Raw genomic sequence first — 21,449 nt, 5'->3', positions numbered from 1 at the left:
TTGCAAACTGCCATTTTAGTGAGCAGTAAGTTGTAGTGACCAGTGCCTGTACATTGTGCCCAGCTACGGTTTCTTGAGATACGCATTTGTATGCTCTCATCGCTACAGAAATTCTAGACATGTGGATGCTAAATGTGGTTTAGACACATTGGGGCTCAGAAGGGAGGGGGCATTTGGATTTGGGAGCACAGAATTTGCTGAATTTCTTTTGTGGGGTGAGGAGCCATAGCGATTTTCCAGAGCCTTTGTACTACCAGTAACGTGGAAGCCCCCTATATTTCCAATAACAGATGACGGAACTGAATGGGGGGCTTTTTTGTGGATTGAGTTGAAGCTTATATTGGGAACATTTTGGATCACATTTAACAGACGCTCTTACACGGAGCACTTACTTGGGGCTTGCATCTGAATCTCCGTGTGATGTGACAGACGAAACCCCCGAGGGGTCCATTCACTATAATGAAGCAGCAGAGTTACTCTGGACACAGTCTAGCCTCTGTTCAGCATTGTCCTTTTCAGAAGAAGTGCACAAAACTGTGGCTGATGGCACTTTTAAGCACACCTAAAAAAATGGACACCGCCAGATCACAAGGCAGACAGCGGACGTCCACATTGCCTCCATCTGCCTCATAATAGTGAATCTTTTGCAGGGGGTTCCGTCTAAATCATGCATGTCAGAGATTTACACGGAAACCCTTGTGTAAGCTCTCAGCACAGGATAAATGTGAGCTGACCCTTTTTTGCGATCTTTGGGAGGCAGAATGAACAAATAAACAGAACAGCAGGGGAAGAATTGGTTTTAATTTTTACGCCGTTCCTCGTGCAGTATAAATGATTAGGTGACTTTAGTCTTTGGGTCGGTGCGATTACAGTGATACCAGATTTATAGTGGGTTTTTATGATTGGCAGCTGTCACACACTAAAAGATGATTTTTTTCTCCAAAAACTAGTTTTTGCATTGTCATATTTTGATAGCTATCATTTTTCCATATTTTTGCTATTTGTTTTGCATATTTTGTTTTCTTGGTATCATTTTCGGGCACATTACATTTTTTGGTCGCCTTACATTCTGATTTTTGGAAGGCAGAATGAACAAACATGAGCAATTCAGGAATTTTTTTTTATGCCGTTCCGCGTGTGGTAAAATTGATAAGACAGCTTTATTCTTTGGGTCAGTACAATTGCAGCGATACCACATTTATAATTTTTTTTTTTATGTTTTGGGGCTTTTACAAACTATTTTATAGAAAAAAATTATTATTTTTGCATCGCTTTATTCTGAGAGCTATACCTTTTTTAATTTTCCACTGATGGAGCTGTATGGCTGCTTGTTTTTTTGCGGGACGAGATAACATTTTCAGTGGTACCATTTTTATTTACATTTTATTGCACTTTGTTTGGCCGTATGATGATGAAGCATATATTTTTTTTTTTCTACGGTTTTCACTGAAGGAGTTAACTAGTGTGAAAGTTTTATACGTCGGGTCGTTCCGGACACGGCGATACCAAATATGTGTATTTTTTATTTTTACATAAATGTATTTATTTGATTCATATTTTTTCTTTTTTTTGTTCTATGTTGGGATTTTTTTCAAAAATATTTTTACAATTTTTATTAACTTTTTCACATTGTTCCAGGATGGGACATCATCTTTACACTGTCAGATTGCTGATTTGATGCTCTGCAATAATTCTGCATTGCAGAGCATCAGATCGGGGTCTGACATGCAGGGAAGAGGCGTGTCAGCTCGTGCTCTGAGCATGAGCTGACAGACCAACGTACCTGGGTGATTCCGTGGCATCTTGGGACTCAATGTCACCATGAAGACCATCAGAACAACACAATTGCATCGCTCACTCCCTCTGCGATGCCCCGCAATGTCATTGCCACTATTGACAGCGAAATCACAATGGTTAAATAGCTGTGTTCGGTGCTAGCACTGATCGTGGGCATTACTATGCATTTGATCACAGTAAGGCTCAGCGTGAGCTCGAGCCGTATGTATACTGCTCTTTGCGGGAAAGCAGCTCCAGCAGAGCAGTATAAATACAGCACATGTCGGGAAAGGGATAACTAGTCCCTCTATGGGACCAACTTTTATCAGTCTGATTGCTGGTATAATGCATTGCAAAGCACCAGCATTGCAATGCATTATACTCGTCAGTGCTGCACAGACAAAAGCCTCTTAGACAATGCCCAGAACATGGTCTAACAGGCTTATCCCTAAGCTGGCTGACCGGAGGTAGCGAGGGGGCGCTGATCTAAAGGGAGAGGGAGCCCCCTGTATGCCTTATAAATGCAGCAATTGCCATTGATCGCAGCATTTAGGGGCTGGGTGGGCAACGCTCCTGGCAGAGACAGCAGAGTCTCGGCTTTCACTTAAGCAGAGCTTCCGGCGACAATCGTGTGTGCACTTGCTCCTGTGCCTGCATAATTACCATGACGTAACTTTACGTAATTTGGCGGGAACCCCTTCCCAAACATGACAAACTTTCATGACATATTATTGGTACTATTTTCAAACAACATTTTTGGATTACTTTTTGGGAAGCAGAATGAACAAAATCCAGCAATTCGGGATTTTTTTTTTATGCTGTTGACCGTGTGGTAAAAGTGATAAGACAGCTTCATTCTTCGGGTCAGTACGATTACACTGATACCACATATTTTTTTGCTTTGCCACTTTTACACAAAAACTATTTTATAGAAAAAAAGTATTGTTTTAGCATCGCTATATTGTGAAAGCTATAACTTTTATTTCTACACTAGCGGAGCTGTATGGCAGCTTGTTTTTTTATGGGAGAAGATGACGTTATCAGCTATATCATTTTTATTTCCATTTGTCTTTTTGATCGTGTTTTATTTCACTTTTTGTTCACCGGTATTTTTTAAGGTGTTCACTGAAGAAGTTACCGTATTTTTCGGACTATAAGACGCACCGGACCATAAGACACACCTTGGTTTTAGAGGAGGAAAATAAAAAAAAAATATTTAAGCAAAAAATGTGGTCATGATGCACTTTTAAGGGGGAGGGAGTCTTCTGCTGACACTGGTATAGGGGTAATGTCCCCCAATTCTGACAATATCCCCCATCCTGGTATATATGCCCCCCCCCCCCCTTCCTTTTATACGTGGTTCCCATACCCATCCTGGTATGCCTGGCATCCCTCATCCTTATCCTGGTATGCATGGCACCCCTCATCCCTATCCTGGTATGCAGGGCTGTTGAGTCGGTAAGCCAAACCTGCGACTCAGACTCCTCAATTTCCATTACACAGACTCCGACTCCCACATATATTGCTTATATTTTAGTGAAAAATTTATTGTAGTACAATGTGAACATCAGACATTTAATCATTTTTATGATACAATAATCAAGATATTTAGATAGAATATAATGATGGATAGCTGGAGGGATAGATGGACGGACAGAGTGTGATAGACAGATGACAGCTACAGACAGCAAATAGTACATTGCACATATCGCACATATAGTTCACACACATTGTACAGAGAGCATATAATAATCACCTACAATATTAGCATTAGTTACCTTCCTGTGACAGAGATGAGCAGTAGTACTTCCACATTCTCCAGCTCGGGGCCCAGGAATCGGATCCTGTGCAGGGCAGGCACCCCTCCTCTCTCTGGTGAAGACGGCAGAAGACAGGACAGAGGAGGGGAGATTGCCCCCTGCAGTCTGGAGCCAGTGCAGGATGGGAGCACTGCAGTATACAAGTGAGTTTTGATAGGTGCGTGCCCCTGCTTCTAGGGGGGGGGCAGCTGCCCCCCCTGCCCCTCGCTGGCTACGGCCACGATTCACACAGCGTTTTTGCGGATCCGTTTTTTGCAGTAAAATGCAGCGTCTCTGGGCATCCCAGCAAAGTCAATGGGTTTCAAGATATGACATTCAGACACATCGTTTTGTGAGGATCCATTATTGGGCTCAAAAACGGATTCTCACAAAGAATGAGCATGTCAGTTTGTTTGGCGTTTTTATAATCTGCTTTTGCTATTGAAAACATTATCTATGAGCTCAAAAAACTTTCAGGTGATGCGGTTTTTTTTTAAAAGCTGATCTGCTTTTGCAGCTGAAAAACGTATCCTCAAAAAACGCAGCAAAAACGCTGTGTGTGAATGTAGCCTTAGATCAGAAATAGAACATTTCATAACTTTCCCAAATTCCTATGAAAAAATATTCCCCACAAACTGCATTAATCTACTGCACCCAATTTATTAGATATATTTTAGGAGTCTGTCCATTTTATACCGACTCCACCAAAATGAGCACCGACTTAGACTCCACAGCCCTGCTGGTATGCATGGCACCCCTCATCCCTATCCTGGTATGCATGGCACCCCTCATCCCCATCCTGGTATGCATACCATGCACGGTTCACAAGGAGAGATCAGCTTCCGGAAGTCACTGCTCCCCACGTCGGGACTGTGTGCGCGGGGAACAGTGACTTCATGCTCCTTATTAGCCGGCACAACACAGCATAGCTGCAGCACGGTTCCTGCTGCTGCCGAGTGATCGCGTGTGCCCGCTATTAAAGGGCATTTATATTCACCCCTCCCCACGCCCGTAGGCATGGAGAGAGGTTGAATATTCATGCCCTTTAACAGCGGGCACAGGCGATTCCGGCAACAGCAGGAGTCGCGCTGCGGCTACACTGTGGTCGTCATGATGACCTCGGTTTGCCATGGCAATGATCGGGCCCTCGTGAGGACGTCGCAAGGGCGCTGACTGGAAGCGGGAGGGAGCTCCCTCTTGCTCACAGCCTGTTAAATGCTGTGATCGCGGTATTTAAGAGGTTAAAATACCATGGGCACTGCTCGTGGCCGTGACAGGCGGGTCTAGGCCTTAAGTTAAGCAGAGCTGCTGGCAGCAATCGAGAGGGCACAGCTCCTGTGCCCCGCACAATCGCCATGATGTATTCATTCATCAAAAGTCAGGAACCCCTATCGGACCATGAAGTATGGGTACATCAAAAGTCGTGAAGGGGTTAAAATGGTCTACCTAATGTAGATTTAATTTTCATTATCATCAGAAAATACTCTGTTGCGTTTTCTTTTGTTGAAATTCTTAAGATAAATCACAGACTTCACCTTTTGCATTGCAAAGGGTTTAGTCCATAGTGAATACCAGCTTAAATTCTCAAACTGCACATTCACATCCACTGGTCAATTTATGCTGCCAATTTTTTTCCGTAGTGTTAATTTACTTTGCGCATTTTCTCCCTAGCATGTGGACGAGATTTCAGTGCAGGATTACAATACACAACAAATTTTCTGTGGATGAAAAACCTAGAGTGTATATACCCCACGTGAATAACCCCTTACACAACTTTCAGATTTTAATGTGCATCCCATCAGTATTTTTAATGTAAAACCAAGAATTAAACCAAAAGATCAAAAGGAGGCTGTGTGCACGCGATGCGTTTTTAATGCGTTTCAGCAGCGTTTTTGCAGCTGCGGAAACGCATTAAAAACGCATGGTAGAAGGGCAGCAATGTTCCATAATGATAATCCGCATGTGCTGTGCACAAGCTACGGAAATTTCCGCTGCGGATTATCATTGCGGAAAAAAATGCAGCACTACAAATTATTTTGCGGAAGAGCTGCGTCTTCGCCGCCATTGACTTGTACTGGAACGCATGTAATCCACATCACTGCATCTGCAGATGCGGAATCCATGCGTTTCAATGTGCGGATGGTACCCGGGTGTAGATGAGAGGAGACTCTCCTCCGGACCCAGGTACCATTAAAAAATCTGTAAACAAAGAATAAAATAAAAAATAAATGTATATTTACCTTCTGTCGGCCCGCGCACCGCTCCTGCTTGGTTCCCGGCACTTTGCAGTGAGTTGAAGGACCTGCGCTGACGTCAGAGTCATGTGATGGGTCACGTGACGCTGACGTCGGCAGGTCTTTCAATTCACTGTTTCCGGCAAGGGAGAACGGAGTGAGCGGGACACCGGGGGCCATCGGAAGGTAAGTACATTTATTTTTTTATTTTTACCACTCTCTCGGGTCACACTATATAAATCCTTGCCGTTTACATGGTATATAGTGTGACCTAGTTGTCACAAGCACTTTCCAAGTGATGCTATCGCTTGGAAAGCGCTTGTCAATCCGCATGCGGAAATGTCAGTGGGTAACCGCTGCACATCCGCATGTCCCTGGCAGGAAAAACACATGTACAACCCGCATGTGTTTTTTTCTGCCAGGGAGATGCAGAAACGCTCAGGAAAAAATCCTGAGCATTTCTGCATCGTGGGCACTTAGCCTTAAGGAAATATTTGCACCACTTTTTTTTTCTATTTTACTTCAAAATGCTTTAAATGTTTTATTTTTTTATAAATCTTTCCCAGCTGAGTGTAGTGTAAAATAAATATGCATATTTCTGCATGTGCTAACCTGATCGAACCTGCCCTCACTGGTGTAATAGTATTTGCCTGCAGTTTGGGGCTCATAATTTGTCTCTGTGGCAATGGTTGAAGTGGAATGAATGTATGCAGTACACATCCAAATGACATTCATTCACTAACTTTGAAGGTTCTTGAAAGGGTTCTTAAAAAAAATAAACAAAAAACCCCCCACCCATTTGCTATAGAAAGACCAGCAAAATGCAGCACATTCAGTCCTGAGTGATTTTAAACTCCTCCTTTATTAACTTTTGACCTTTTTATTTTCCTAATATCTTTGTTACGCAAAATCAATGCTCCATCTTTAAACTTTCCAACTTGTCCAGTGGGGGCCTTTCCTAAACCCTTCTTCCTTCTGGCCAACCTAAAAAAAAATCAAAGCAAAACACACAAGACCATGACGATGTACAGCTGAAACCAGAAGTTTACATACATTATATAAAAAGACACATACCGTATTTTTCGGACTATAAAACGCACTTTTTTCCTCCAAAATTTTGGAGGAAATTGGGGGGTGCGTCTTATAGTCCGAATGTTGGGGGTGTGTGTGTATATCTATCTATCTATCTATATATATAGTGTGGGGGGAGCGGTAGCGGTGGAGGAGCGGGGCACAGGAGGGAGGAGCCACCTGCTGCAGCCTACACTGTCCCCGCTGCTAAAGAAAATTAATATTCACTGCTCCCCACACCCATGGGGAATGGGGAGCACTGAATATTCATGCCCTTTAATGAGAGGGCACAGGAGTTAGCCGGCAGCAGCAGCAGCGCTGCTCCGCTGTGTGCCGGCTATGAAGGAGTATGAAGTCACTGCTCCCCGTGCACACAGACCCGGCGTGGGGTGCAGTGACTTCTGGAAGCGGATCTCTCCTTGAGAGCCGAGCATGGCAGTGGCGTCATGCGCGGCTCACATGGAGAGATCAGTGCAGGCAGACCGGACGCAGTGCTGGAGGAGAGAAGAAAGGTGAGTAGGAGTGTTTATTTTTTTTTTAATGTGTGGCATGATGGGGATTAGGGGGACCATGCATACCAGGACAGGGATTAGGGGTGCCATGCATACCAGGACAGGGATTAGGGGTGCCATGCCTACCAGGACAGGGATTAGGGGTGCCATGCCTACCAGGACAGGGATTAGGGGTGCCATGCCTACCAGGACAGGGATTAGGGGTGCCATGCCTACCAGGACAGGGATTAGGGGTGCCATGCCTACCAGGACAGGGATGAGGGGTGCCATGCATATCAGGATAGATATGAGGGGTGCCATGCATACCAGGATAAGGATGAGGGGTGCCATGCATACCAGGATGGAGTGATGCCAGGCATACCAGGATGGGGACCACATATAAAAAGGAAGGGGGGGCATATATACCAGGATAGGGGATATTGTCAGAATTGGGGGAAATTACCTCTATACCAGTGTCAGCAGAAGACCCCCTCCCCCTTAAAAGTGCATCATGACCACATTTTTTGCTTAAATTTTTTTTTATTTTCCTCCTCTAAAACCTAGGTGCGTCTTATGGTTCGGTGCGCCTTATAGTCCGAAAAATACGGTACATGTTTTTCTCAATATCTGACATGAAATCAGAATAAACCTTTCCTGTTTTAGGTAAATTAGGATTACATAATTTTTAATATTTGCCAAATGCCAGCATAATGAGAGAGCAAGAATGTTTTAAGGCATTTTTATTACTTCGTGTATGTAAACTTTTGACTTTGCAGTAAGTAATAAAAATGCCTTAAAACATTCTTGCTCTCTGCTGGACGCAGAGGAACCAAAAGAAAATATAGAATAGATGAATTTCTATAAATCCAATTGTGATGAGACATATATTTTTAGCAGCAAGACTAATTACGGAACAACATGCATATTATTTTCATATCGGTGAGCCCTGCCGATGAGCCGTAAATCAACAGTGCAAAGATAACAGACGGCAGGTGGGTCATGCTTGGTCTCTAAGGAAAGAAAATCCCAATAAAAATATGGCATCAATCTCCAACTTCTATGACCATCTGGAGAGGAGTTATCTCCTAAGTTGGAAATTTCATAAAATCACGAGGAGCTGAGATCAGCCCACAATCAGACTTTGTGAGGTCATCACAGGGGAGTGTCTGGGTGGGACTCAGGGTGATAAAGGATCAATCCTAATTATGATCTGGGTTCGTGCTGAGAGATACATTTTTCGTGTAAGCAGGGGTCACGATCAAGTAACGGCCAAAATAAATGTTCTCCTTTGACTAAAGTGAATCGTCTCTGCGATCAGTATAGTAAGTTCTTCTGTTAATCCTTTTTATTTTATGCGACTGTATATGCTGTATTGCCTTTTCCCCATTGTAAAATCTTTTGTATATTTTTTTCATAAACAATGCCTCTCTTTGGATTAAATCTAAAATTTAATAGTTCTGTTTCTTTTGTTCTGTAATCATGTCTAGCCCCAAAGCCATATACGCTACCAGAAAGCAGGTGTTCAATCGACCTGTATTTTAAAAAATGGATTGGTGGTAGCAGCTAATAGTCTTTCTTGGGTTATCGTGGATTAGCAGTGATTGTACGGCAGTATATACTCCTATTCCATATGGAGGTGTATATGCCATACGCTCACTGTTATCTTTCCGATAACTAATTAGTGAGAACAGCCTGCGGTCCCCTCGATAGATCGTCGGCCTACCGTGCAATTGTCTGGACGATAGGGGCAGCAGGGAGCTTTTCGCTCCAAAGATCAAAGTGGGTGGTCTCTGTGATATTTGGAATCATAAATTCCTGACGCAGCAGCACTAGTGTCAGTCTGGGCCAGAGGTGCGGTTACAGCCACTGTTCTGTATACTCAGAATGGTGACTGAACCAGCACCAGCACCGACCCTGTGACTGAAACCCAAAAGCTGCCTTGGGAATAAAGTTCATTTTCTCCCCTCAACATTCGGTTACGTGCAGGTTAGTAACCTGCAGATTAACCCCAGGTTAAAAGCACCTTTTCAGGTTTTCTTTAAGATCTATGATCAGGACTTAGATCTGGCGAATCTGCCTCTTAAGTGACTCCAGTACGTGTGAAAACTGTCACCACATGTACTGGAGACACTTACACACACAGACCTATTCAAAATCTATGGGTCACCTCAGTCTGTTCTCACTGTGAGAAATTCTCGCGCTGTGAGTGTTGCTGCCGGTAAGGTTACTGCAGTTCAAAGGCCAGCTCATACAAAGGTTACATTGAGAACTGTCGCTTGTGACCTCACCGTTCACCACTGCACCCGGGTTGTCATGCTATGCTCATTGTGTTCCAGCTGGCATGCTGTCACGTTACAGATGACATCGCTCACCACTGCATCCGGTTGTAACAGAGTCGGGGATCATCGTGGGACTTACTTATGGATTTATGGCAGACCCCTATGGATTACTTTATTTCTATGGTAATAAATGGGTAAATTAGGGTAATAGTCAGGGAGCGATTTTTACAATTAAGGACTTTTCTGTGTGTGTTGTAAGGTTGTAGCTGGACAGGTCGTGGACGGGAGGTATGTCCACCAGAGGTGCCAAGCCTCGGTGATATAGGACTCGGAAAAGGAGTCTCCAGCACACAGTGCTCAGAGGTGTTAAATGGGCCCAGATTATGGGGCCGGGTTTTACGAGAAGTTGAAAGAGCTGGGTGGGATCAGCTGCTCACTTACCTCCAAGTCCAGGTCTTGGAAGGTCTGATTTAAGGTCGCTGCGACCGTCTCACTCTGTGTTTTGCAAGGTGAGCAGGTCTTGCATGTGCTGCTCAGACCTTGCTGGAGTCAGAGGAAAGCACTTCATTTAAACCGCTGAGGCTGTGCTGCATATGGACTGGTTATTTTAGAGTTTAGTTCAGTGATAACTTTTTTGTGCAGAAAAAAGGCTGTTTTGTGTTTTGTTTCCTGAGCGGTTTATGCGGTCTAAATAAACCAGTCTGGATATTCAAATCAAAACACTTTGTGAGCCTACCTCAACCGCAGCCGAATGAGTACCAAACCCTACAATTGGTGGAGAATGCGAGCACGAATCCCAAGGTGCAGTGTGACTGCTACAGGAAACCGTATATGTTCTGGGTGAAGGCCGCCAGCCAGCAAAGGACGTCCGGCAGCATGGAAGAGCTGATAAAGCAACTGGTACAGGCTAATCTCCAGCAGCATCAACAGCAGCAGTGGCAACAGCAGCACAAGCAACAGATGGAGCTCCTAGCCGAGGTAATTCGTGGCAGGGCATCCCCCCTACCTCCAATCCGAAGAAACAAAACCCTGGTTAAGAAAACCGTGAGAGGGGTGTTGCAAAAGATGACTCCGGGGGATGGCGTTCCTGGCCATGTTTGAAAGGGTGGCGGACCGTGAGAGACTGCCAGCGAAGCAATGGGCGGAGGTTTTAGCGCCATATCTGACCGGGGAACCACAGAAAGCGTACTTTGATTTGGCCCCGCAAGACGCTATGGAGTATAGCAAGCTTAAGACTGAGATCCTGGCTCGGCTGGGCGTAACCCTGGCAGTCAGGGCACAACGGGACCACCTTTGGGACTTCCAAAGGGACAAACCCTCCCCCGGTCACAAATATTTTACCTTCTGCACCTGGTCTAGAAGTGGCTGCAGCCAGAGACTTGTTCCCCAGCCCAGATGGTCGAGAGAGTGGTCATGGATCGGTTTATCCACTCTCTGCCAAAGCCGATTCCGTCCTGGGTTACCCAGGGAGATCTCCAAAACCTGGTGGGCCTAGTGGAGAGGTACTGGGAGGTACAGGGTTCCCTGAGTGGTCAAGCAGGAGTAAGGTCACCTTTCTGTGGTTCCCAAAGGGGGATGGCTCCCAAAAGAAGGGGACTAAATCCTCACTGGGTGGGCGTCCAAAGTCCCAGGAGGCCCCAGAATCACAGCTGGGTAGTCAGTCCCATTCCATCCTGTTAGAGGGATCATATCCCTGGCCATATAGCCGCCGGGTATCCCATGAACTCTGAGCCAATGGACTGCAACATAGGCCGCGTTGCTCCTATTTTGCCTACTCTGTCTGCAGCGCAGTTCCTCAACCTGGCGAGGGCCCTCAGACGTACTCAGTGTCCGTGAACTCTGTGCGAGTAACTCAGCAAGTTTGGTAACCCTGATAAGGGCCACACTTTCTCATCGTCTAGTCCCTGGAAAGGTGGTAGGCATCCGGTGTATCCATGGGGACGTTAAGAACTATTCTGTGGCCCAGGTGGATGTAAGCACGGACTGTGGCACCGCATTTCAATTAGTGGGGGTCATCAAGGACTTATTGCACCCCATAATAATTGGAAGGGACTTTGTATTGTTCTGGGACATGTAGAGGAAGTCGGGGATGCCTGGTTGCTCGGACTACAGCAAGATCACCCATCAAGAAACCTCGCCGCAGACAGTAGTGACGAGTTTCCCATTTGTGTGCTTGTTGGCGATGAGGATGTGTTAGGATCCCCAGAGGCCAACATTCTGAAGCTGGAGGGAAACTTTGGAACTGCCCAACTCAGGAATTTGACTCTTAAAGGGGCATTTGATAATGTGTCTGTATCGTGAAAGAACACCTCCTCAAAGAACAAGAGGCACAATCTACAGTGTACAATAGATCAGCGAGAATGAGGCACTTCAACCCTGGGGATCGAGTAGTGGTGCTGGTACCTACAATGGAGAGCAAATTAATGGCCAAGTGGCAGGACCCCTATGAAACAGTTGAAAAGGTTGGCGATGTCAACTATAAAGTCCCCAAACCAGGGAGAAAGAAGCCCTACCAGGTGTACCATGTCAACTTGATTAAGCCACGGCAAGATAGGGAGCCCGTGGAAGCTCCGTGTTTGGTGGCAGAGTCTGAAGCCGACATGAAAGGTCAAGGTGGCAGAGTCGCTGTCACGTGCCCAAAAGCAACAGTGCAGAGAGTTGCTATATCGGAACAGAGACCTGTTCTCGGAACTGCCCGGTTGTACTCAGATTATAGAGCATGAGGTTCTTACGGAGTCTCATGTCCGGGTAAACTTGAATCCACACCGGATTCCCGAAGCCCACCGAGAGGTGATCTTGAAAGAAGACAAGCGGATGCTTAGCCTGGGAGTCATTGAGGAGTCCAAGAGTGGCTGGTCCAGTCCAATAGTCTTCGAGCCGAAACCAGATGGAGAATGGCAGTTTTGCAATGACTATAGGAAGCTGAATGAGGTCTCGAAGTTCGACACCTACCCAATGTCTAGGGTAGATGAGCTTATTGAAAGGCTAGGACCCACTCGGTACATCACCACCCTGGAACTCAAAAAAGGATACTAGCAAATTTCCCTGTCTAAAGAGGCCAAAGAGAAGACAGCCTTCTTGATGTTAGACGGATGTTAACAGTATGTCAGGATGCTGTTTGGGTTGCAGGGAGCTCCGGACACTTGCCAGAGAGCAATGGACCGGATCTTGGCACCCTATAAAAAGTATGCAGCGGCCTACCTAGATGACCGTCATATTCAGCAAGGACTGGGGAAGTCATCTTGACAAAGTGCAAGCCATAATTGACGCCTTAAAGAAGGCGGGATTTAAAATCAATCCAAAGAAATGTGCTATGGGGATGGAGGAAGCCCAGTATCTGGGCTACATGGTTGGTAGAGGGGAAATATAACCACAAATAAATAAGGTCGAGTCGATCATGAACTGGCCACATCCCCTCTCAAAGAAGCAGGTCTGGGCATTTTTAGGCAACGTGGGCTACTATCGAAGATTGGTCCCTAACTTTGCCCTGATAGCAGCCCCGCTGACAGATCTTTTGAAAGGGGCGAAGTCGACCATGGCTAAATGGTCTCCGGAAGCTGAGGCGGCCTTCCAGGAACTAAAACTGGCCCTCTGTAAACAGACAGTCTTGGTGGCACCCAACTTCCCAAAAGAGTTTGTGGTCCAGTCTTGTCCTAGGAATTAACGGAGAGGAACACCCTGTAATGTACCTCAGTTGGAAGCTGTCCATGTGTGAGAACTACTCCATAGTGGAAAAAGAATGTTTGGCCATGAAGTGGGTGTTGGACACTCTGATGTATTACCTGTTAGGTAGAAGGCTCAGGTTATTGTCGGACCATGCCCCACTGAGGTGGATGCGAGAGAAGAAGGGGAACAAAGCCCGAGTAACTTGGTGGTTCCTAGCACTACAGGATTTTAGTTTTCAGATGGAGCAAAGACCTGGGAAGCAACATGGGAATGCAGATGCCCTATCAAGGGTCTATTGCATGTTGACGGAGGGAGTCAAGCCCCCTGGCTTTGGACAGAGGGGGGGTATGTAAGGTTGTAGCTGGACAGGTCGTGGATGGGAGGTATGGGTCTCCGAGGTGCCAATATCCATGGCCCATCCCAGCCTATTAAGATCAGCCCGCAGCTGTCTGTCTGTTTAGCCTTTGATGGTTATTAAAAATAGGGAGGACCCCACGTCATTTCTTTTTAGGCCCCCCTTTTTAATAACCAGTAAAGGCTACAAAGACAGCTATGAACTAATATTAATATGCTGGGAAGATGCATGCATATTGGCCCAGTCACAGAATAACAACACCAGCTCACAGCTTTTCCTCAGCTGGTTATTAAAAATAAGGTAGGCGCCACAACAATTTTTAATTGCTGGATAAATACAAGTACAGAAAAGTACACATGCAAAAGCACTGATTATAAATACAGACAAGTGCATCTCACTAAATTAGAACATCAAAAAGTTAATTTACAGTGGGTATGGAAAGTATTCAGACCCCTTTAAATTTTTCACTCTGTTTCATTGAAGCCATTTGGTAAATTTTAAAAAGTTCCTTTTTTTTCTCATTAAAGTACACTCTGCACCCCATCTTGACTGGAAAAAAAACAGAAATGTAGAAATCAAGTCCTATCAGTTTAATTAAACACAGCTGGACTCCAATGAAGGAGTAGAACCATCTCAAGGAGGATCACAAGGAAATGGACAGCATGTGACTTAAATATGAGTGTCTGAGCAAAGGGTCTGAATACTTATGACCATGTGATATTTCAGTTTTTCTTTTTTAATACATTTGCAAAAATGTCTACATTTCTGTTTTTTTTCAGTCAAGATGGGGTGTAGAGTGTACTTTAATGAGAAAAAAAGGAACTTTTTAGAATTTACCAAATGGCTGTAATGAAGCAAAGAGTGAAAAATTTAAAAGGGGTCTGAATACTTTCCGTACCCACTGTATTTCAGTTCTTCAATACAAAAAGTGAAACTCATTATATAGAGTCATTACAAACCGAGTGATCTATTTCAAGTGTTTATTTCTATTAATGTTGATGATTATGGCTTACAGCCAATGAAAACACAAAAGTCTTTATCTCATTAAATTAGAATACTTTATAACAGCTTGAAAAATGGTTTTTAAAATCTGAAATGTTGGCTTACTGAAATATATGTTCAGTAAATGCACTCCTTTTGCATCAATTACTGCATCAATGCAGCGTGGCATGGAGGCGATCAGCCTGTGGCACTGCTCAGGTGTTATGGAAGCCCAGGTTGCTTTGATAGCAGCCTTCAGCTCGTCTGCATTGTTGGGTCTGGTGTCTCTCCTCTTCCTCTTGACAATACCCCATAGATTCTCTATGGGGTTAAGGTCAGGCGAGTTTGCTGGCCAATCAAGCACAGTGATACTGTTGTTTTTAAACCAGGTATTGGTACTTTTGGCAGTGTGGACAGGTGCCAAGTCCTGCTGGAGAATGAAATTTCCATATCCAAAAAGGGAAGCATGAAGTGCTCTAGAACTACCTGGTAAACGGCTGCACTGACTTTGGTCTTGATAAAACACAGTGGACCTACACCAGCAGATGACATGGCTCCCCAAACCATCACTGATTGTGGAAACTTCACACTAGACCTCAAGCAGCTTGGATTGTGTGCCTCTCCACTCTTCCTCCAGACTCTGGGACCTTGATTTCCAAATGAAATGCAAAATTTACTTTCAACTGAAAACAACACCTTGGACCACGGAGCATCAGTCCAGGTCTTTTTCTCGTTGGACCAGGTAAGACGCTTCTGACGTTGTCTATTGGTCAAGAGTGGCTTGACACAAGGAATGCAACACTTATAGTCCATGTCCTGGATACGTCTGTGTGTGGTGGCTCTTGAAGCAATGACTCCAGCAGCAGTCCACTCCTTGTGAATCTCCCCCAAATTTTGGAATGGCCTTTTCTTAACAATCCTTTCAAGGCTGCGGTTATCCCGGTTGCTTGTGCACCTTTCTCTCCCACACCTTTTCCTTCCACTCAACTTTCTATTAATATGCTTGGATACAGAACTCTGAACACCCAGCTTCTTTAGCAATGACCTTTTGTGGCTTACCCACCTTGTGGAGTGTGTCAATGACTGCCTTCTGGACATCTGTCAAGTCAGCAAACAAACGAAGTAGCACTCTAACGCTAAGTATGCGAACATGAAATATATGAAATTTGAATAGCATTACTGCTGTAGAAAATAGAAATAAATGAGAAATTTTAGCACATAAATTGGCCAATTGATGTGTACCTGGTAGCCGCGATAAGGCGGGATCAATGTGACCAGGACCCTATCAATGTGAATTCTGCTCTACGAGATATCCTTCTGCTTATATGTGGGATAAGATCCTGCTGTAATTAAAATCGCCTGTGGAATAAAGGCGGAGTGCTCAGTCAAAGCTTCTCGTAGAGAAAAATTCACATTGATGGGGTCCTGGTATTTTGAGAAACGCCTTATCGCGGCTACCAGGTACACATGAATTGGCCAATTTATGCGCTAAGATTTCTAATTTATTTCTATTTTCTACAGCAGTAATGCTATTCATATTTCATGTTCACATACTTAGCTTTACAGAGTGCTACTTTATTTGTTAGTTGTACATGGAGATGGCTACTCCTAGTAAGCACCTGTTCACACCTATTCCTTGATTTGGAAGTGCCGGTCAGTTTTTTTCTGTATCTATCAAGTCAGCAGTCTTCCCCATCATTGTGGAGTCTACTGAAACAGACTAAGGGTATGTGCAGACTATCTGGAACCGGCTGCGGCCTCGAGGCTGTGGAGAAGCCGCCTCTGGCTTCCGCTCATTATGCAAATGAGCGCCGGCCTCTCTTTTTTCTCACATGCAGACTTTCCCCATAGATTAGGTCTATGGGGAAAGCCCACATGCGGACCCATCGATTGACATGCTGTGGTCTGGAAAGACGAGCCACATGTGAGTTTCCGCGGGTGTGCCGCAGACGTATAGTGGACATGGGATTTGTATAAATCCCATCCACTATGCTGTAACATCTGGCCACTGTGGATTGCAATCCGCAGTGAACACTGATCGTGTGCACATACCCTAAGGGACCTTTTTAAACACTTAGGAAGCCTTTGCAGGTGTTTTTGTTAATTATTCGAATATACTGAGATAATGACTTCTGTGTTTTCATTGGCTGTAAGCCATAATTATCAACATTAACAGAAATAAACACTTGAAATAGATCACTCTGTTTGTAATGACTCTGTATAATATATGAGTTTCACTTTTTGGATTGAAGAACTGAAATAAATTAACTTTTTGAGGATATTCTAATTTAGTGAGATGCACCTGTCTGTAAATATATACACATATCTCTCTTACATATTTATATCTTTCTCTATCTTGGCATATCTAACATCTGTCATGTGTATTCTTCATTCTATTGTAGTACTTGTCACACTGATGGTATACACGGACACACACACATACATGGCTTGCAAAAGTATTCACCCCCCCCCCCCCCTTGGCTTTTTAGCTATTTTGTTATATTACAACCGGTGTTTAAATATTTATGTAATCTTATTTGTGTGTGATGCATCAACACTAAATAATCTAAGTTGGTGAAGTGAGAAAAATATAGGCATAAATTACATTTGTGGGATCAAACAACTAAAAATTGCCATGTGCATATGTATTCACCCCATTTACTAAAACGACCCCATCAATTTCTGGTTTAAGCAATTACCTTCATAAGTCACATACTTAGTGAAAGGAAGTCCAGCTGTGTGCAATTTAAGTGTCACATGGACTGTCATTATATACTCACCTTTTCTGAAAGGCCACAGAGGCTGCAACACCATTAAGCAAAAAGCACCTCTACACCATGAAGACCAAAGATCTCCAAACAAGTCAGGTACAAAGTTACTGAGAAGTAAAAAGTCAGGGTTGGGTTATAAAAAAAAATATCACAATCTCTGATGATCCCCCGGAGTACCATCAAGTCCATTATTATCAAATAGAAAGAACAAGGTACCACAAGAAACCTTGTGGTGTTTTTGTATCCATGATTATTTGTTAATATACTTAAATCCAGTTCAGAATATTCTTTTTCATAGCCAGTGTTCAAGAGTTTTTCACTCGAAACGCGTATGTCATTTTTTATACACACTACCCCATAATATATGCTTTGTCGTCTGAGAGGTCCATTTTTTGTCTTTTCTACAAATTTTTAAAAAGGATTTGCCAATAAAGATTGTTGAACTTTAATTAATTGCCCGGCGTGTTGAGCTGGATCCATCTTCACTTCCTCATTGACCCAGGCGCTGTGCAGCAGCGAGGACTCCGTGCTCCATGCCAGACTGGGATCTCAGGGGTGAGCTGAAATTTTCTCTTTATTCATACCACAAGAAACCTGCCAAGAGAAAGCCACCCACCAAAACTCTCAGCCCAGGCAAGGAGGGCACTAAACAGAGAGGCAGCACAGAGACCAAAGGTGAACCTAAAGCAGTTGCAGAGTTCCCAAGCAGAGACTGGACTATATGTCCGTACGACCACAAGGCGTAAACTCCATAGAGGTGGCTTTTATGGAAGAGTGGGAGGAAAAAAGTATTTACTTACACACAGAAATTATAAGGCTCGTTTTGAATTTACTAGAATACATGTTGTAGACTTCCCAAATGTATGGAGGAAGGAGCTCTGGTCAGATGAGACCAAAATTGAACTTTTTGACCACACAAGGTAAACAATGTGTCTGGTGCCAAACCAACACAGCTCATCACCCCAAGAACACCATCCTCACAGTGAAAGATGGTGGTGGCAGCATCATGCTGTGGGGATGTTTTCAGTAGCAGAGACAGGGTACATGGTCCATGTCGAGGGAAAGATGGATGGTGCAAAATACAGGGATATTCTTGAGCAAGACCTGTTTCAATCTGTCAGTGATTTGAGACTGGAACAGAGGTTCACCTTCAAACAAGACAATGACCCAAAGCATACTGTTAAAGCAACACTCGAGTGGTTTAAGGGGATACGTGTAAATGTTTTGGAGTGGCATGTCAAAGCCCAGACCTTAATCCAATTGAGAATCTGTTGATAGACTTGAAGATTGCTGTTCACCAGGGAAAAACATCTAACGTCAAGGAGCTGGATCAGTTTTGCCTTGAGGAATGGGCAAAAATCCCAGTGGCAAGATGTGGAAAGCTCATAGAGACTTCTACAAATCAATTTGCAGCTGAAATTGCCGCAAAAGGAAGCTCTACAAGGTACTGACTTTAGGGGGGAGAATAGTTATGCACAATGATGTTTTCAGTTATTTTGTCCTGTATATTGTGTTCAGTTATTTTTGTTTGCTTTATAATAAAAAGAAAACCAAATGTTCACAGTTGTAGGTATGTTCCAGGTTGTGAGGTAGCAAAACTCGAAAAATGCCAAAGAGGGTGAATACTTTCGCAAGCCACTGTATGCCACACAGACCTCACCGGTGCCAATATCTTCTGGGAGCCCAGCCAACTGCAGCATCACCCTGGTCTGGATGCCACTGGCCTCCTGAAGCAGCGACACTGCCTACTGTGACCCCACTCTGCCACCGCACCCCGGTAAGCTAACTTTGGCTTATAAAAAGCACCCCCAAATTTGGAGGAAAAAAGTGCGTTTTATAATCTGAAAAATATGGTAATTGTAAAATGTTGCGGAATTTGTTGTCGCTATATAAATAAAATAATAGGCCAAAACACTCACCTATCATTCTTTCCATGTTTTTGCCTTTTCCTTGCTGGTTCAAAGCCATTTTCCTATAAGGAGTAAAATAAGAGATAAACAAAGTAAAGTTTTATTTGGCTACCATTTAACTTTAACTTTGTTATGGAGCGTATACCATTCCTCTACTTGTAAGATGTATGGGGAACTACAAAAAATATAGCACTGCGGATTAAACAGCATGAGGAAGAATCCAGCGGCATGGAATAAAAAATCCTTTATTGGTGAATGAATTTTAGTAAAATAGTGAGATTAAAAACATGACATAACCAAGTTATAAAACATATGCATAGTCCATGATTGGGTGGTCTGAGACCGACTTGGCTGTCGACACGTTTCTGGTGTTTCCACTGTTAAACATGATGACATCATTACAGCTATGGTAGGTTTAACTAGCAAGTAATTTTGGTGTGCACAACGTGCGATTCAGGTGCACTGTAACATAATTAATGAAAAGGAGGATAATTCTAAAACATAATAAACAAGGCAATGAGGTGTGCACAGTGGATAAGAACATACAATGGTGTATTCATTGTAAATGGACAAATACATGACCGGTCACTAAATCAACAGTCGAGCAAATATTAGAGGTGACAAAACGGCATAATTAGCAGACCATCTTATATTGCTACATATAACATTTACATTAAAAGCAAGAAAAATTACAGTGAGTATGTTTCTATCTTTCTGTAGCAACCAGGTTCTATTATAATCCACAGTATGGATTATATTTGGATACTATAAATCAGGAATTTCTAGGTGGGGAAAAATAGAGGTAAACCAATGTAATAGATTAAATGTTGTAGTTTTACACCTAATGAAACCTAATATATAAGATGAGATTGTGTCCAAACTTTTGGTCTGTACTGTAGATCACCTCTGTATAACATATAGGAGAATCATTAACATACACAATAAATTAATGGAAACTATATGTGTGCATGCCCTCTATTTCAGATGCTTTTTTCTATTTTTTAACCCATAAGGCTATGTGCCCACGATGCAGAAATGAAGCAGAAAATTTCTGCAGCGTTTCTGCATCTCCCTGGCAGAAAAAACGCATGCAGATTGTACATGCAGATTGTGCATGCGTTTTTCCTGCAGAATACATGTGGATTCACATGCGTTTCCACATGCGTTAACGCATGTGTTTCCGCATGTGGACTGACGAGCACTTTCCAGGCGATAGCATCACTTGGAAAGTGCTTGACAACTAGGTCACACCATATAAATCCATACAAACAGCATGCATTTATACAGTGTGACCGTAAAAATAAAAGAATAAAGCTATACTCACCCCCGATCCCCCGCCGCGTGTGCTGCAGCGCTCGTCCTGGCTTCTTCCGGGTTGCCGGCATCTCGCGAGACAGCCTGCGGTCACATGACCGCGACGTCATCTCAGCTCCTGGAAGGAGAAGCGCTGCGCGGGCCGCCGCACAGGTGAATATAAACTTTATTTATTATTTTATTCTTTTTTTTACAGGTACAATGGTACCCAGGTCTGGATGAGAGTCTCCTCTCCTCCAGAACTGGGTACCATCTGCACATAGAGACGCATATAATCCGCTTGTAAAAATGTACAGACACTGATTCTATGCGTCTCAATGCAAGTCAATGGCGGCGCTTCCGCTGCGCTTCCGCAAAATTAATGAACATGCTGCGGATTTATGAGCGCTGCAGAAAAATCCGCAGCATGTGCATTGACATTGCGGAATGCCATTGGGGACCATGGGGAGCGGATTACCAAGCGTTTTTGATGCGTTTCTGATGCAGAAATTCCACAGCATAAACGCATGAAAAACGCATCGTGTGCACGCAGCCTAAGAAACAAAGATCACATATTGAAGCTTTTATATCTGCTTCCTTTAGAATGTAATATTACTGACACTCTGCAGCTATGTGCAGTGTTTTAATGCTGTTTGCTGCTGTGTTCATTATATACAATGTCATATTCATCATTTATCCACCTGTCTATCACTGTTAGACATGCAATTTCACACAGAAAAACGGAGCTTCATTTAACTCAGGATGGTCCTAGAATTTCTATGTATTATTTATCCACCTATCACTTTCAGGCACATACAATTCA

General features: G+C 43.7%; 1 protein-coding gene across 1 annotated transcript in view; it reads right to left on the bottom strand.

Annotated features, from left to right (window-relative positions):
* Positions 1–3,302: 3,302 nt before the first annotated feature.
* Positions 3,303–21,449, bottom strand: part of FSAF1 (40S small subunit processome assembly factor 1) — a 132,447-nt gene continuing 114,300 nt past the window's right edge. Inside the window, exons 6-7 of the mRNA XM_073671502.1 lie at positions 19,343–19,395; positions 3,303–6,793 (exon numbers count right to left, since the gene is read on the bottom strand). Coding sequence (XP_073527603.1) covers positions 6,658–6,793; positions 19,343–19,395 — 189 coding nt within the window. The 3' untranslated portion in view covers positions 3,303–6,657. The remainder of the gene's footprint in view (positions 6,794–19,342; positions 19,396–21,449) is intronic.

The sequence above is a fragment of the Phyllobates terribilis genome, unplaced genomic scaffold, assembly GCF_046119375.1.
Source record: "Phyllobates terribilis strain yellow unplaced genomic scaffold, ASM4611937v1 Scaffold_3__8_contigs__length_932513732, whole genome shotgun sequence".
Classification (NCBI taxonomy): domain Eukaryota; kingdom Metazoa; phylum Chordata; class Amphibia; order Anura; family Dendrobatidae; genus Phyllobates; species Phyllobates terribilis.
The sequence above is the reverse complement of the archived record's forward strand: the minus strand, read 5'-3'. Positions and strand labels throughout refer to the sequence as shown.